Source organism: Pezoporus wallicus, unplaced genomic scaffold (genome assembly GCF_028554395.1).
Source record: "Pezoporus wallicus isolate ANWC-B61680 ecotype Strahan unplaced genomic scaffold, APGP_CSIRO_Pwel_v1 contig_3952, whole genome shotgun sequence".
Classification (NCBI taxonomy): Eukaryota; Metazoa; Chordata; class Aves; order Psittaciformes; family Psittacidae; genus Pezoporus; species Pezoporus wallicus.
This window is the reverse complement of record NW_026635034.1, coordinates 7443783-7461009: the sequence shown is the minus strand read 5'-3', so window position 1 is coordinate 7461009 and position 17227 is coordinate 7443783. Positions and strand designations below refer to the sequence as shown.

Here is a 17227-nt window from a genome sequence, read left to right as displayed (position 1 = left end):
TGTATGAATACCTACACGATTTTAATTAAAATTGCTTGGTACATGCAATATGAAGATGTACTGAAAGCTTCTGTCTGGTGAGGTTAAAAACTGTACAGGTACGGAACTGAAGAAAGAAAAATCTGTCTCATCTTTGCAGCCAGGTGATCACTCCAAAGCAATTTCACAAAACAGGGCAGGAAACTTGTGGCAGGATTTGGGAATGAACCAAGCTATCCCAGGTTCTTGGGTCCAGTCCCTCAACTATTACCAAGCACAGGTTCTAAACATGAGGGTGGTTTGGGTTTTTTTGTTTCACTTTGATTTGGTTGCCGTTGGGATTTGTTTGTTTGTTTTGGGTTTTTTACATGTTTCAGCAAGAGAAAACTACCATAGGAATGCTTCTACAATGCAGCCTATACAAGCCTACAGTTCTTGTTTTTTTCACATACTAATACTTAATAAAGCACTTAATAAAGTGCAGTCTTTCCTATTCACCATGTCCTTCGTACTTCATCCACAGAAGGAAACACTCGCAAGGTTGTTCAATCATAATTTTCTGGGTTTACTTTCTGACAAAACCACTGGCAGTCAATCTGAAAACCAGGCTGTGTACAAACTGTTCTGACATTGCCATCGCTTTCCTTAACCTGCAATTAAATTATAAAACTTTGCTTGAAATTGGATTTTTTCTTTTGAAAGGGTAAGTCATAATTCTTCACAAATGACTACAAAATTTTGAGTGCTTCCTTAAAGGCACCTGATGCAAGAAGAGGTGAAGGATGCACACCTTGCAGCCATACCCGTTTACAATACTGAAAGTTGGCACTAGCCCCTTATGAAACTTGTCTGCCTAAATTAATTTAATTTTTGTCTAATCACTGCAAAGAGGATCAGTTGTGAGAGTTTAAACATTATGTGGACTTCATTGTAAAGATGAATGAAAAATGTGCAATTGACACATTTTAGTAATATGCTCCTTATGTACCCAAAATGGTCTTAAAGCAAAGGAGACATCTATGCCTGATTACTGTATTACAGAGGGGAAAAAATACTATCAAATCACACTTAAAAATAAGCAAGATTCCATAATCATCACTGCAAATTTCCACACTAATATCTAGCACCTGCAGTACTTCCAAAATAGTAAGACCAATAAGGAAAGATAAAATGTTTGTCCTCCTTTAACATCTGCGACTGTAAGGATGATAGTACTGCAGACTTCACACAGCAGTGTCAAACTCCCATTAATGTTAAAGGCAGTTTACATGAGTAGGTGGGCATTTGCTGAACCTTACAGTCATATACAACTTTTGATTAAAAGGTCTACACAGAGAAATGTACCTCAAGCATTTCTAAAGCAACATATTGGTTAAGAAGTATATTTTTGTTTTACTGTTTAATTTGTTTCAGGTTTGCCTTTAAGTCTATAAAATGCTACATGAATACAAGGCTTGGAAAAACTGTAGGCCAATATTTAAGACTCTCTGGTTTAGAAAGAGAAATTACTATTGTTCGTATTCATTGTGAAGCATGCTCTTTGCATTTTCAACACAAGAGACTGGAAAGCTTGTCACAATTACAATCAAAGTGCTTTGATTCCAGTAAGATCAACTTGTCACAATCAAAGTTGGCTCCAGAAAGATGACTTTCCTCCTTTAATTTCATTAGAAAGTTCTAAAAGTTTCTTACCATCACATTTTTGTGTCACTTCATTAAACTTGTGTCCAGCTGGGCATCTGCACTCAAAAGATCCAACAGTATTAATGCAATTTCCCCCTTGACAGATCCCAGGGATGGCTTGGCATTCATCCACATCTATCATATAAAAAAGGAAAAAAACACCCACTTTCAATTCATTTCTCAAGAACAGCCATAATAATTTGTCTACTCAGAAATTAAAGTAAATATGCCTAAATCCATGCTTCAACCATCATAATATTATGATACTTGCTTGTGAAGACAGACACTAATTTTGTAATTACTCTATGCAAAGTATGATTAAGTACAGTACTCTAAATATTTTCTGCAAGAAATCACATGGTTATTATTGTTACAGACATTAAACATCTAACTGCTGTTGCTCTGTTTTTCCAAAACATCTGGGGAATGGTGTGCAGAGAACACAGTCTGTCAAAACTCAGGCTCCTTTACAGTATCTAAAGCTGGGCACCCAAAATCACTTGCCCCTTTGAAAATCTTGGCAACATAGCCCACCAGCACAGAGATGCAGCAGCCACAGAGGAGCAGTGCGCAGTGGGCATGGAGGGAGCCTCACAGAGAGACTTGGGGAGCTGCAGACTCATTACTGACGGAAATTATTAACTCGTCACTCCAGTAAGAGCAGCACCAATGACCTTAGGCTGTGGTTAGGATCTGACTCAAGAAGTTTCATAGCCATAATTAATGTCTCAGGAGGAATTATTAATGAGCTGCTTAGACATCCATAAATCTGGAGGGTTTTTTCCCTTTTATTTCTCTCTCTTTGCTTTTAATTTTTTCACTCAAGAAAAACAACAAAAGATGACCACAGGCTAGGTAAGAAGCTTAAGACAAACATTTTCAAGAGGCCCCAGTTTTTGGCCTCACAGCTATTTTAGCACAACAACGTGTATGTCATCACTTAGCTGCAAAAGTGTTGCTATGGCTTAGTAACAGCTAAAGAAAAGAGACTAGAGGAGGAGTGGCACTGCAATAGCAGACAGCGGAGGTCTGGCTCAAAGTCCCCAGGGCTGCCCTCCGTATGCTGCTCCCTGTCCTCCAAGAGCAAACAGAGCACTCACCACTCTCCAATCCAAACGCCTGTGCTTCCCCCATCTCCCCAAAGAGTACCAGCTGCTGCTGGTAAAACCCAATTTCGTGAATTCTTGGGATTCACACTAGGATGGGTTTCAGTGGAGGGACACAGGCTGAAGGAGATGACGCCTTCAAATCTCCCTTTCTAAATCCCAGAGAGACAGCTGTAATGTGTCTTGTCGTCTGAAAAGCAAAGTATTATGTCTGTACAAAAGGCCAAGAGGCAATTTCCCTGGGAGCCACAAGTAGGAAGTTTCAGGAACGCCAAGGGGCATATCTGTACCACATCGCAGGGCGTTATGTAAAGATCCCCAGGCCAACTGAGCGGGGTCAAGGACGTAGCAGAGCTGGAGCAGAGCTGTGCTAGAGCTAGCCCCTGGACTGGGAGGCAGAGAACTCACACAACTACAGCACTCCCGACACAGTCACACTGCTGCTGGGACTCCAGCTGCAGCAATATTGCACTGTTTTAGCAGCAGTAGTCAGCCAGACTTCATGGCACTGTACTGACCATTTAAAAAAAATAAAATATGAAACAGATATAAGTCATGCTCCTGACTCACAACGTCCGCTTCAAAATCCCACCTTTTGGCTTCCATTTTCCTCCTTTGTATCTTTAAAAATCTCAGCTGTGATATTAATTTAACTTTCACCCAGACAAAGTCAAACTGTGAGCAGTGATATTTTATTTACTTTTTAAAATAAACTTGCCCTCCCCTCCACGTTATTTTTTCTGACTTCTACACAATAATAACAGTTCTCTTTTCAGAGAACCTGGATTTTATTGAACCTGCTTTCCTTTATTTAGATTGAATATGGATGTGAAATCCCTGAAATGTCTTCAGTCTGAATGGATGTTATCTGATTTCAAAAGGACTGGATTTCGTACAATTGCATGAAAAATAAAACTAATCTGTGGTTCCATAGCAGATCTGTTGAAATTATGAACACATTACAAGAGAAGGGAAAACTGGAAAGTACAAGTCAAACATACAGGGCCAAAACTGTGTTGGCGCCGCATACAGATTAGCATAAATGTAGCTGCATGCTAAGAAATGTGCAGCAAGCAGAAGAAGCTTTATTCTGAACTGCACAAACCCATCCAAGAGGTCACTGTAGCTTTCTGTGACACAAACAAGAGGGATATGACTAGGTGGGGCATAAATTCAGGGGTGTGGGCCACATACTTATACACATAAGATTTCAGAAGTGTCCATAACCTCTATTCACAAATTTCTGCACAACAGAATGGCTGAGGTCAAAATATGTGCACATTATGTGGCATACACAAACATGCCCATTTCAAAATTCATCGTGACTGTCTGCAGGCACCTACAAGGACTTGGCCTGTGGCAGAGGATATCTGCATTTTTAAAGCAATGGAATGCCTTGAAGTCCTTCATAAGAATTTCACAATTAAATAAAATCACTCATAAATTTATAATCTTTATCTCAAAAATACTGTAACTTATTAAAAAACGCTAGACAGATTGAAATAAACTAGCCCCAGAGATACGGTCCTGGGAACGTATAATCCACATCAGTTTAATACATAGCTGCCCCTGTTAACTTTCTCCTGTTTCCTGCCAGACATCCAGACAATAAAAGAATTTATACAGCTGGAAGTATTAGAATAAAAGCCAAAAGCAGTGTAAGGACTTTCTATGGTAAGGCATGCTCCAAAGTAAAAAGTAAGCAACATCTGGGTGGATTTTTAGATTTGAAACAAATGCAAATGTATTTCAAACTTGTATAAAATACATAATGGGGCATTTCAAATGGCATGACAGGCACTTTCTGCAGGTCAAACCAGAGTAGCTTGAGAGATAAGACACCCAAGATGAATCCAAAATCAACAAATTTTAGCTAAAAAATCCCACACCGGATAAATGGAACATTATTGCCACAGAATTGTGATGTTTTGAGTACTTTTTGAAAACAGAATAAATTACTCCACAGAATAGTCGAGTGGCACACTCAGAAAAACACCATTACAGAACCAAGGGAAAGGGCTGCTGGCAGTGAGAAATTCATTAAGATGCTGGCTGCTCTCACATGACCTAAGTTACTAATGTACTCACTTGAACATCAGGCACTCACTGAATCATGAAGTAATGCATCTGACAATGTTTTTCCATGCTTCACACATATAACTGAGAATGGCTTAGGACAGGTTATTCACAGCAGCGTAACTCAATTAAGATTAATCCAGTAACAATTTCAGCAGCTTTTGGGGAAGCTCTGCTGCTAACTTACCTTGACAGGCTCCAGTTCGAATGTTTGGAATGAACCCTCGGCGGCAGGGATGCGGCTGGGCAGGACACATTTCACATGGGTGGCCCCATGCTCTCCCAACTGTTGCACAGCAAAGGGTTTTTGTGCAGACTATTCCACTGAGCTGTCCTTGGCACATCTGGTTGGTTACCAAAGTAAAGCAAGGGCCGGTCCTGTAATCTGTGCCAAAGAAAGGAAATCTAATCAGCATCACAACAAAAATACACAACAAAACTTGGAATAAAGCAAAATACCAGCAACAAATTGCCACCAGCCCAACAATTCTCCTTAGCAGTATTCTGCACAGGATTTTTCTCAACTTTTCTTCTCATTCAAATCCACTGAAAATAAGCAGCTCTATAAATCTATTTTGACTATTTTACAAGGAGTATTATATACTTAAGATTCTGCAGGTCCCCTTTTGCTGCTCAGTTTAATCTCTAGCAATACTCTTTGTGGGGTCTATTTATTGATTTGTTTTAAATATTCAGTGTGTTAATTAAAATAATACTAAGTTAGGATACATTTATTTCCACAAGTTTTGTTCTCAAATGAGTCCCAAGGGAAGACAATGCAGACTGCAAGTTGTTTTTTGAGGACTGTTTTCACTGTTATTCAGGCACACACTCTACCAGCTATGTGGGTAAGCTTTGCCTACAGCAGAATGGAGGGCATGTGGAACACATCTGCTTTGATTTGTTTATGGTGGGACAGGCCACTTAGCCAACAGACAAAATGAAACTAAGATGTTAATAAAATACTAGTAGTCTTCCTTTTGTTCCATTCTCCAAGGGCAAATGCCCAACAGTGGTACTGCCAACTCCTGTTGTCTCCTGCACATCCAGAGTGAGCATCCCTGTTAATTCATCACAAGTGACCATATATGTTTTTCTGTTATGGTGCACCAGGACAGAGTCCAGCATCCTGTAAGTGTAGCCAGAAAGTTATGAACCTGAAGGTTGTCTGCACTGAAATGGTTCCCAGGTGCCTCAGCCAAGGTCACCAAGTAATCCACACTACCTTACAGTCATGACATTATAAATTCCTCCAGCTTTCATGCCACTTCCACACTTTGTTAACAATAATATGTTAACATTAAACCACTGATAAGAAGTGTTAAATAGGGCAGAAGAATGGAGGCCTTTCCGTTCTGCCCTATCTCCCCATGTTTCCACATTGAAACCTATCATTTAACTAATCATTATTCCAAACCAGGGATGCTGCGTCCATATGCTACAATTCTGCTGATTAATCAAGCCACTCCTTGATATAATAAATAAAATGGCTTAGAGAAGTCCTGTAAGCCATACAACAGTCTTATATTATCTTCAACAATTAAACGTGTTTTTCTCAGGAAGGACATTGAGTTAGTTTCAAAGATCTGATAAACTTGCACTAAATGACAGTAAATGCCATTTGCTGTTCGTTAACTATGTATTACATACTATAATTGCGATTCTATCTTTTGCCTGTTTAACAGACATGCAATCACCTAGAGCATCTCTTTTCCTTTTAAAGTATTGGAACAACAATAATTTTTTTTCAGCCTCTGGAAATCTGTCTTGTCCTTCCAGAGTTATGGAGAATTAACCTGCATGATATGAGAACCCTTTAGCTAAATCTTCTCTGTTTCCCTCATGCTGGTTAGCTGGACTAGCTATATAAAAATATGTAAATGTAATTACTGCTATTTAATGTCATCCTAAACTGCTATCAGATTGCAAATATGAAGTTGCTGGCCTATCCCCTCCAAACAGTACAGCTACATTTATTGAACACTTCTCCCTGCTCTTCCCTAGTGATTCTCTCAGCCTGATCATGAATGGGTCAGAATCTCTGATAACATCTCTTTCTTTACCCTTGGTTACTTAATTCCTTTTCATCGCCTTAACTCTTTTTGGCTTGGTATTTCTCATTGTGCCCCTTCATTTCCCATAGTAATTTTTCACACTACAGCTTCTGTCAAGTTCTTTTCCCATTTTGAAGCACTTCTGTAACTGCTTTTATTTTCTTAGTCAAACAGGCTTGGTTTGCTCTTATCAAAGCTTACATTGCCTTCTTTCTCATTTCTCATTGTAGAGATGCAGCTTTGGAAGCATATAGTATAAAACCAAATATTACTGACTCTTGACTTTATCTTACTCCTTCAATACACAAATGAATACAAATAAATCATGATCAATTATACCTATCAATTAAAAAAAAATCATTCTGTGATTGATTCTTCATCCTTGATACAAATTAGAACACATTACTTTGTGCAAAACTCACAATATTCAACCTCCCCCTATTAAAACAATAGATGGCGATTTCTTTAGAAACACCACAGTTTTGTGTTGGCAACAGGAAATCTCCAGTGTACCTCCTCAGAATGAAATCCCTTATTGTAGATTGTCCCTATGCCATTTATATATAGACAGTTTAAAAAGGAGTCATTTTGTTCTCTGTCGTAGCGGGAAGCATGCGCCAGACAGTGGTGAATAACCCATCTTGTATTTTATGGTAGAATATGAATGGATCAGCATTTACGATTGTTTGCTTTCAAGCTATAAATGACTTAGCTGTGGCTAATACAACGTAGAAATATGGTAAGCCCAATGAAATTAACTTTATAATCATACAAATCTTTCTGCAAGGTTTCAGTAACAAGTAGGTCAAATATGCACCCAAAACCAAGCAAATCCAGTTCCTATTTGTTATCATCCAAGCTCACAGCACTTTACCATGAATAATTATAGACTATATTTCACCTTATCTTTTGCGTTGATAAATTTTACCCTTAATACTCAGTTTTTCTGCTTAGTACAGCTTTTTTCCATTTTCTCAATACAACCATTTACCTTTTCACAAGAAAGATTTTCTTTTCTGTTCTTAATGAAAAATTCTAAGGGTCAGAAAATGCATAAGAAAAAGACCATTTGGATGTACCACTGATCTATGGCCACAGAGGAATCCACACTTCCAAGTCCTTTTTTATTTGTACAGAGGCTTAGTAAGAAGAGTTCTAGAATTAAAGCATCTTTAATAGTGAGTTTAACATTTTCTGACGCATTACAAGATGAAGACCTATGAGAAGGAAACGGGAGTCCACTAACTTGAAATGAGAATGATATCACATGTAAAGAAATTTCCTTGCGTTACACCATTTTTCTTTGAAGGTGTTTGGTTTCATGAATCATGCAGATTTCAGAAGATGGGGTCTATGCTACAAGGCACTGACTTCGGATATGAGCTTAAAACTCCAATCTTTATTTTGTAACAACGAAGCTTCCTTAGACATCTGTGTCATTTGAGATTATTCAAACTACTTCGATGACTAAAACTCAAACACAAGGTACCAAGTGATCAGTCAGGAGTTAAAAAGAAAGAAAGGGGAAAAGTATAGCTGGAAAAGCTCTTACACAGTTTGTTTGGTTGTTTTGTTTCCCAGAGGTAATTTCATTATACTGAAGAATGTTGAGACTTGAAATTATTTCAGTAAAATTATTTTTAAAGGATGTGCAATTGATAATCAAATGTTCTAAGTCACTTCTAATGCAAATTTCAGCATGTGCAAGCAGCCTTCAGTAGGCATTAGTCACAGCTATCTACAACTTTATTTATTCTTCACATACTTCTTAGATATTCTGATAAGGAATAATTCCACAGGGAGCCTTAGACAACTGAGAAGACGGCAGGAACTGTAAAACCACATTAAGCTCCTGTACCATCAAAAAGAGCAAGAAAGCAATAGAATGAGGCTGGTGCAGACCATGCAAGAATCACAGTATCACAGTATCACAGTATGTTAGAGATTGGAAGGGACCTCGAAAGATCATCTAGTCCAATCCCCCTGCCGGAGCAGGAACACCTAGATAATGTTACACAGGAATGCATCCAGGCAGGTTTTGAATGTCTCCAGGGAAGGAGACTCCACAACCTCCCTGGGCAGCCTGTTCCAGTGTTCCGTCACCCTCACTGAGAAGAAGTTTCTTCTCAAGTTTAAGTGGAACCTCTTGTGTTCCAGTTTGTACCCATTACCCCTTGTCCTATCATTGTTTGCCACTGAGTAGAGCCTGGCTCCGTCCTCGTGACACTCCCCCTTTATATATTTATAGACACTGATAAGGTCACCCCTCAGTCTCCTCTTCTCCAAACTATAGAGACTCAGCTCCCTCAGTCTTTCCTCATAAGGGAGATGTTCCACTCCCTTAATCATCTTTGTTGCCCTGCGCTGGACTCTCTCCAGCAGCTCCCTGTCCTTCTTGAACTGAGGGGCCCAGAACTGGACACAATACTCCAGATGCGGTCTCACCAGGGCAGAGTAGAGGGGAAGGAGGACCTCTCTCGACCTACTAACCACCGCCCTTCTAATACACCCCAGGATGCCATTGGCCTTCTTAGCCACAAGGGCACAGTGTTGGCTCATGGTCATCCTGTCGTCCACTAGTACCCCCAGGTCCCTCTCCCCTACACTGCTCTCTAACAGGTCGTTCCCCAACCTATACTGGAACCTGGGGTTGTTCCTGCCCAGATGCAGGACTCTACACTTTCCCTTGTTATATTTCATCAAGTTACTCCCTGCCCAACTCTCCAGCCTGTCCAGGTCTCGCTGGATGGCAGCACAGCCTTCTGGCGTGTCAGCCACTCCTCCCAGCTTAGTGTCATCAGCAAACTTGCTGATAGTACACTCAATTCCCTCATCTAAATCATTGATGAATATATTAAATAATACCGGTCCCAGTACTGACCCTTGAGGCACTCCACTAGTTACAGGCCTCCAACTAGACTCAGCCCCATAGACTACAACTCTCTGGCTTCTCTCCTTCAGCCAGTTCGCAGTCCACCTCACTACCTGATCATCCAGTCCACACTTCCTCATTTTAGCCGCGAGGATGCTGTGGGAGACTCTGTCAAATGCTTTGCTGAGGTCAAGGTAGACCACATCCACCGCTCTGCCATCATCCATCCACCGTGTTATTTCCTCATAAAAGGCTAAGAGATTGGTCAAACATGATTTCCCCCTGGTGAAGCCATGTTGACTGCCCCTCATAACCTTCTTATCCTTGATATGCCTTAAGATGGTACCAAGGATAAGGTGTTCCATCACTTTCCCAGGGATGGAGGTGAGGCTGACCGGTCTGTAGTTACCCGGGTCCTCCTTCTTGCCCTTTTTGAAGACTGGAGTGACATTTGCTTTCCTCCAGTCCTCAGGCACCTCTCCCGTTTCCCAAGACTTGGTAATCCTGCTTATTAAGTCCACAGGAAAGAATCAAGCCGCGTTTTGATCTAGAGCTCATTCCTGTTTCAGCCGCAATCATCAAATAATTTTAGTTATCTTCTCAAAAAATCCTCTATGTTCCTCAAAGCACCAGAGAGGCTGCTGAAATACACAGTACTGGCAGGCTTTGATCAGAACCGAGCACAGCAATAGATAATGGTAATTGTTGCAAGTAATGCTGGACAGCACCAAAGAGACTCCAAGCACCAGGTTAGTGCAAAGCTTTAGACACCAGATACATATCTTAAGCGCTCAGTTCATGTTAACCTCTCTTTGTTTTCAAGCACAATATAGTTTTTAATGTAAAAATACAGTTTTAAAAAAAATTCTGAACTAATGGAACCCAGATTAAACAATTCAGCTAATGCAAGGGTGCTGGATTAAATTATGGGATTTTTTTCCTCCTTTCGTTCACGATTCATTTCTTATAAATCTCCTTTGAAGAGTTCTTGATGTTTCAAAGTAAACAGCCTGATTTTGCAAACAGATAACCACCTGTTAAGGAGGTTGACAGACTCCTCCACCTCTGTTAAAATGAATGGAATCTGCATGGGTGCAAAGGCCAAAGGATGGGACCCTTGCAAGTCAGCATTTATCTTATCATGACCAAGATCTCATTACTGAAAAGAGGAAAATGCCATCTCTTGCCATCATAAAGAAACAGATAACGGTAAAATGAGTGCTGTTTTTCTCAGCACACAGCATGCACAGCTCACACAGTACCCTGTGCTGCACACTGGCTGAGCAGCAAACCCAGACTGTTGCTTAGAGGGAGGAAACATTCCTCCTAGCTACTAGCACTTCACATGGGTAAATTCTACATGAACCCCCAAATCCAGCCAAGACTGCTGTGTAACTGAAACCACCCTCAGCAACACAAACTGGCAACCTTCCCTTTCTTTAGTACAGGGGAAAAGGGAAAAGAATATTCCATTATCATACAATCAATGAAAGAAAGGTCAAAAAGGGCTCCAAGGCAAGTCAAGTACCTTAAAGCTGATCTTCATTATAGCTTACTTTCCTGCCTAGCAGCAGTTTTGTTTCTGCTGTTTGGTGGGCTGGTTGTGTTTTTATCAGCTGGGGATAAAAGAGGAACATTGGCAGTGAGACTGTGCAAGGCAGAAACACAGACTCATTTCTGCAAAGTCTCCGGAATGCCGCTCATGTGTGACCCACTGCGCTTGACAGCCCATGCCCTTGCTTAGCCAGCCATTGGGCAGAGAATCGCAACTGGCTATACCTGAGAATGCTCTTTTGGAAACTGATCTCAAACAGCCAAAGAATAATGCTAGCTAAAAGCTGGCAGTCTAAGTTTCAAGTAGCAGAATCCTTTTAGCATGGTACATGACTTCAGGCAAATTTCAACTATTTTTCTCAAGCATCCAAAAAGTGTATTTCTGATGGGAGAAAAAAAAAATTAAAAATAAAAATGTTTATAGCTATTCTGTTTTTCAATGGCATTCCTAAAGTACAAAAAAGGATTTTTAAATAGTGAGAGAACTAGTAACTATGCAGTTGTAAGCAGAAAAAAATACTGGGCAATTAAAATGCGGCACTCTGCAGTCCAGTGTGGGAACAGTATAAGAAATCAGGGTGGTGAGGCACTGAAACAGGTTGGCCAGCTCTGCCGTGGCTGCCCCATCCCTGGCAATGTTCAAGGCCAGGTTGAATGGGGCTTGGAGCAACCTGGTCTAGTGGAAGGTGTCCCTGCCTATGGCAGGGGCTTGGAAACACGAGCTTTAAGGTCCGTTGAAACACAAACCATTCTGTGATTCTAAGATTCTATGAAATTGAGCTTCCATCTTCCCCTGGTTGGAATAGTAAGTGCTGAGAATGCTGTAAGTAAGACAAGATTTCACATCACTGCCACTGAGAGGGAAAATTCATCTTGAATACAACTTTTAGATTAGAAAAAGTAGGATTAGGATTAGAAAACCAGATGATGGGATTTCCAAAGGAGTTTCCAAAAATGTCCAGTGGCTGGACACTTATATATGGGAAACATTACTGTGGAAGAAGGGAACTCTGAATATATCTAATTTCACCAATAAGAATGATACGAGAATGACATCAAGCAAATTATGGTTTTGGAACAGGGATAAAGACAGTATTTAAAAAAATGAGCCATGAATGAAGGATCTTGAATGAATCCTAAAAATACACACATATAATCACATTTACCTAAGCTGATTCAGGTATGCTTGTGCAAACAAAACTCCAATCACTTTCCTGAGTTTAAAAACCAGGAATAGAAGAAATGTGTATGATCAGAAAAGTGAATGACCATGCTCAGGATCCTGTGGGATAGCTCTATTTATTTACCTCTGTTTTTCCTAAGAGGAGACTTATTGCATATCTCACTTCACAGAATCAAGACCAGACACACAACACAACATTCGCATGTTAGCTCAATGCACTGACTTCCAACCATTTGAAAACTCAGACACAATAATTCTCCATCCACAGGTGACACTGAAATGCCAGTTGATAAATGCATCCAATCACAACACTCTTTTTTCCACAGGGGCCATTTCCTTAAATAATTACTCACTGTTAAGCACTCCCTGTCCTCTCCTCCCCCCAGCCAGACACCATTACTCACTCCAGTCAGATCCTAATGTGTCATCATTGGAAAGTACATGGCAAAGATATCAGAGGGTGTTCAGAAGGAAAGAAAACAAAACTTTGTAAATATTTTAAAGCTTATTTCCTATGATGTCTAACACTTCTTACCAATGAGCTTTGGTAGGTCTAGCTGTGGTATGTGAAGAAATTATCATCATGCCACTTCTGTCTGCTCCTTTTCAGTGCCAGAGATGGCTTCACATACTAACAAGACCCTTTCCCAGCTGCTTCAGCACACAGTGCAGCACAGAGCTCAAATAGCTGAGATTTAACATTGGCTAGTGCTAAGATGTCACTGGAACTAGGGCCTCGGAATGCAACCACTCAGGCACTGTTTCTGGCAGGGGTATATATCTGGCAGCAGCAATGTCTCAAAATACCACAGCTGTGCTGCGGACAGATCACAGCTCCAAGTTGCTTCTCGTTATTTTAACAAGAGCAAAAAACATCCATGGAAGCCTATCTAACGCTTGCAATAAATAACTTCCACAGGTATCATAATTCTTCATTCTGTATTAGTCAGCCACAATAGTTAGTTACTGCCTCATATATTTCAGCCCCAGGAATATTATCTTCTAATTCATGATTCTGATGACCCCATTTCTGCATGTCTTCCTCACCTTTCCTTGTTGCAAATTGTTCTCATATACTGACTTGCTGGCACACTTCAGCCTAAAGTTATTTTCCATTCCGTAAGCTGCTTCACAAATCCATTTCTGCACAGATGATCTGTTTAACATGTCTATCTAGCAAATATTATCTAGTCTTCCTCGGATACTGGTTAAAGAGCAGGACTTAAATAACAGCTTACTAACCATGTGAGACTAACATTATCAGTTGCATTTGATGTACAGAACAATTCAGGCTTACTACTTTCAAAAGTATTTTGGCAATCCATTTTCCAGAACAAATATACAACTATTTTCATGCCAATTTTGTTCTTGCAACTGACCCAGTTCTCAAAGTCTGTAACTGAAAAGTAATAACATTACAGTAATAAAATAAAAAAAAATAATGTTCAAAAAATTATTACAGAATTGGAGTGATTTGTTGCACACATTTTAATCCAACACGCAGACTAAGCATTTCACCAAAATCAAGGCTTTAGCTCTGTTGTTCCCAATTATGTGCGGCAGCAGTCCAAATACAGAAAATTGTTACCACATTTTATTCTTTTCCATGATGAAGAAAACAGTAAGCAATGCAGCTAAATGAAGAATAACTTCTCATTTGTGAATAATCAGCTACCTGACAAACTCTAACCCACCCTACTTTGCCTACAAAAGAACATTTCTTTGCAGATTTTAATTTTTTCCAATTTTTTTCACAGGCTAGCAACAATGAAATCAAATTCTGAGTTGATTTCCATCTCTCTTTTTGCAAAAAAGTAACTAACTTTGGTGACATATTTATTGTCACGACCAGATGATTATGAAGGAGAATGGATTCAACTGACGAACTCTGGAAGTTTCACCTAAAAAGAACAAGTTGGCTGAAGTATATTACTACTTTTAAAAAACAGCTCTTAAGAAGTGCCACGTTATAGAAGCTCTCTTAACGTACCACGAAGTATTAACTATTAAATAGCAAGGTAAAGACAAAGCTAGTAGACAAGCTCTATGTATTTCTTTGGCTCCAGAAGACACCAATTATAAAATAACTGAGACTACCCAAAGTAGTGCAAACTGTATAAGAAAAACAGATCTAATGACTTGCAGTATACTAAATAGACCAACATCCAAATAAAGGGAAAATGCTTTCAAATAATGCAACACACAGGATTTAAACAGATACTGCTCACATTTTAAAAGGAGAGGGAATAGTGCAATACATTAGAAATAATCTCTTTTTTTTTTTTTCCCCAAATATAAATGTTCCTCTGCAGTGTCATGAAACACAATACAATTGCAGAGCACTGGAATGAAACTCAGTCCAGAGCTGAAAATAGGTTATAAATAAAAAGGGAAGGTAAGAGGAAAGAGAGGAAGGGAGCCAATTTCACTGCACAAGCTAAGTGAAATACAATGAGTAAACATGCAGCAAGAATGGTGAGAAGTCGACTCATTTTTACTGTAGATCACTTAAAGGAAAGGCAGTAAGCATAATAGGGATGTCTGGGGTGTTGGTAAGTATATATTATCATAATGACACGTGGACAAATAACTTTGCGGTCCTAACTGAATGCAGAACTTCCAAAGTCCTGGCAACACTTTAACAAGGTAATTAAAGCAATCAACAATTTCTTCTCATTCCTTTTTAACAGCTGCCAGGAACCATCTGGCTTGTCTGAAGCAAACTCCTTCTTAGCCATAACCCAAAAGGACCAGCACTCCTGAGAAATTATGGCAGTGGAAAATTTCCACCGAAAGAAAGCAAAGGGCACGCAGGTCGTATTCCCATAAAGACTCTTCTCCACATGGCAGACAGCTCCCTGGCCAAATTTCCTAAGCCAGGCTCTTGCCAGGTTTTCGTGTTCTCAATACTTCTCACATACATGTATTTTTAGTGATACTGTCATGAGTGATGACAGATTTGATATGACATAAATAGTGATTTTTTTTTTTTTTTTACTTGCCTGAAGACTTGGAATAACTAATACTGTTCTTTTTGAGTAAGGTTTTAACACAGAATATTACTTCGTAAATAGCCAACTAAAAAGACACAAAAAAATCTGAAAAACAATGACTGTATACAGCATTTTGATTTTCCCAGTAATATTTTAACGATTATTTCATGGTTGCACAATAGCCCAAAAAAATCTCACGAAGCGTTACAAATTTAAGTCAACAACATAAAAAATTGCTTCAGACACCAGTATCTCACCTCTAACTCTACAATGAAACACATCAACTACTTAACTGAAATACCATGCAACTCTCTGTGTTACAGGATCAGATTCCTTCCACAATGAAACCGTAGCATCATTCTGTGTGTTCACCAGTGTAATCGTGACCAGAATCTGGCTCATTTTGCATAACCATATATATGGGATTTGCATTAAGACCGTGATCCAAAAATGAACACAATAATAACATGCACTACTTAACTCTGAATGGTATCTCTGTTGAACTGTTACAGAATACATGCCATAATTCTGGAACTATCTCATGTATTGAATACCTATTGCTAAAAGTAGAAAACATCTCCTTCCAAGAAGATTTAACCTTGACTCACAAGTGTTTAACTAAACAAGTATTAATTTTATTAAAGATATATATTATGTCCACCAATATAAAGTAGTTGAGATGCTAACACTCATGTTTCATTACACTCAATTTTCTGTACAATCATGGACCCTACCTCTTCTGGTGACCTTTGGGTTTCAGTGAGCCTAGGGTTCTCTCATCTTTAACACTTTCCTGTAGTCTTTACTGAAGTATCAAACTGCTTTGTTGCTAAATGTGAATGACCTTCAGAAAATCTAAGATACACACACAGACTTTCTAGACTTTTGTACTGATTGGAAACAGCCAGTGAACATCACCTATAATTAGTATTTCATTTTAAAAAGTAAACTATTTCTTCTTTAACATCGACTGTTATTCCTGTCTTCATTGGCCACTTGGTTAAAGGAATCTTCTTGTTGCTTAGCACTAATGGGTGGATGTCCCCCAAAGTCCATCACATTTTTAATTTAAGGATTACAGAAACTACTTATGACAACTGTCAATTAAATACTCTGTTAAAACCACATCAAAAGCCTGATTTCCCCAAGCAGTGAGAGAGTACAGAACTAATTATCTTAAAATGAGGCAGGGAGAAAGATGAATCCACAATTATCAAACTCAGGGTCAAGTCCGCTTCCTACTTGCGTACTGCAGGCAAGAGCAAAAGGTATTTACTGGCTCTCCTGTTAGTGGTGTAATGAAGAGCACAACAAATTTTCTTTTTTAACTTAAGGTATTAGTTGAGAACAATTGCAAGTCTTTCTAAAAGACTTGGAATTACCATAAATACTCTAGGCAAACATGGGAAACTTTTTGTGCTTTTACTCAAAATGCAAGCAACTCCCCATTCTGAGCATAATGTTTAACACTTCTTAATATTTTAATAACATCTGTGCTGATGCTTTTGGCCTTTTCTTATTTGTCACATTTGCTGTGTATACATTATTGTAGTGTAACAGGTATTGCAGATCTATTTTTACCTCAGCACTGGAAACTGGCATCTCTTCTACTTGCTGATGGGAATATCAGGTCCTAAGACATCATCTGCCTCCATACATGAGCAAATCATTAAAATTGGGGAAACCGTCACCAGCCTGAGTGCCTTGAACATGAACATTCACACCCC

General features: G+C 39.3%; 1 protein-coding gene across 2 annotated transcripts in view; it reads right to left on the bottom strand.

Annotated features, from left to right (window-relative positions):
• Positions 1–17227, bottom strand: part of FBN1 (fibrillin 1) — a 152137-nt gene that overhangs the window by 91123 nt on the left and 43787 nt on the right. For both annotated transcript variants that reach the window (XM_057396830.1, XM_057396838.1), the window contains exons 7-8: positions 5032–5229; positions 1672–1797 (exon numbers count right to left, since the gene is read on the bottom strand). In XM_057396830.1, coding sequence (XP_057252813.1) covers positions 1672–1797; positions 5032–5229 — 324 coding nt within the window. The remainder of the gene's footprint in view (positions 1–1671; positions 1798–5031; positions 5230–17227) is intronic.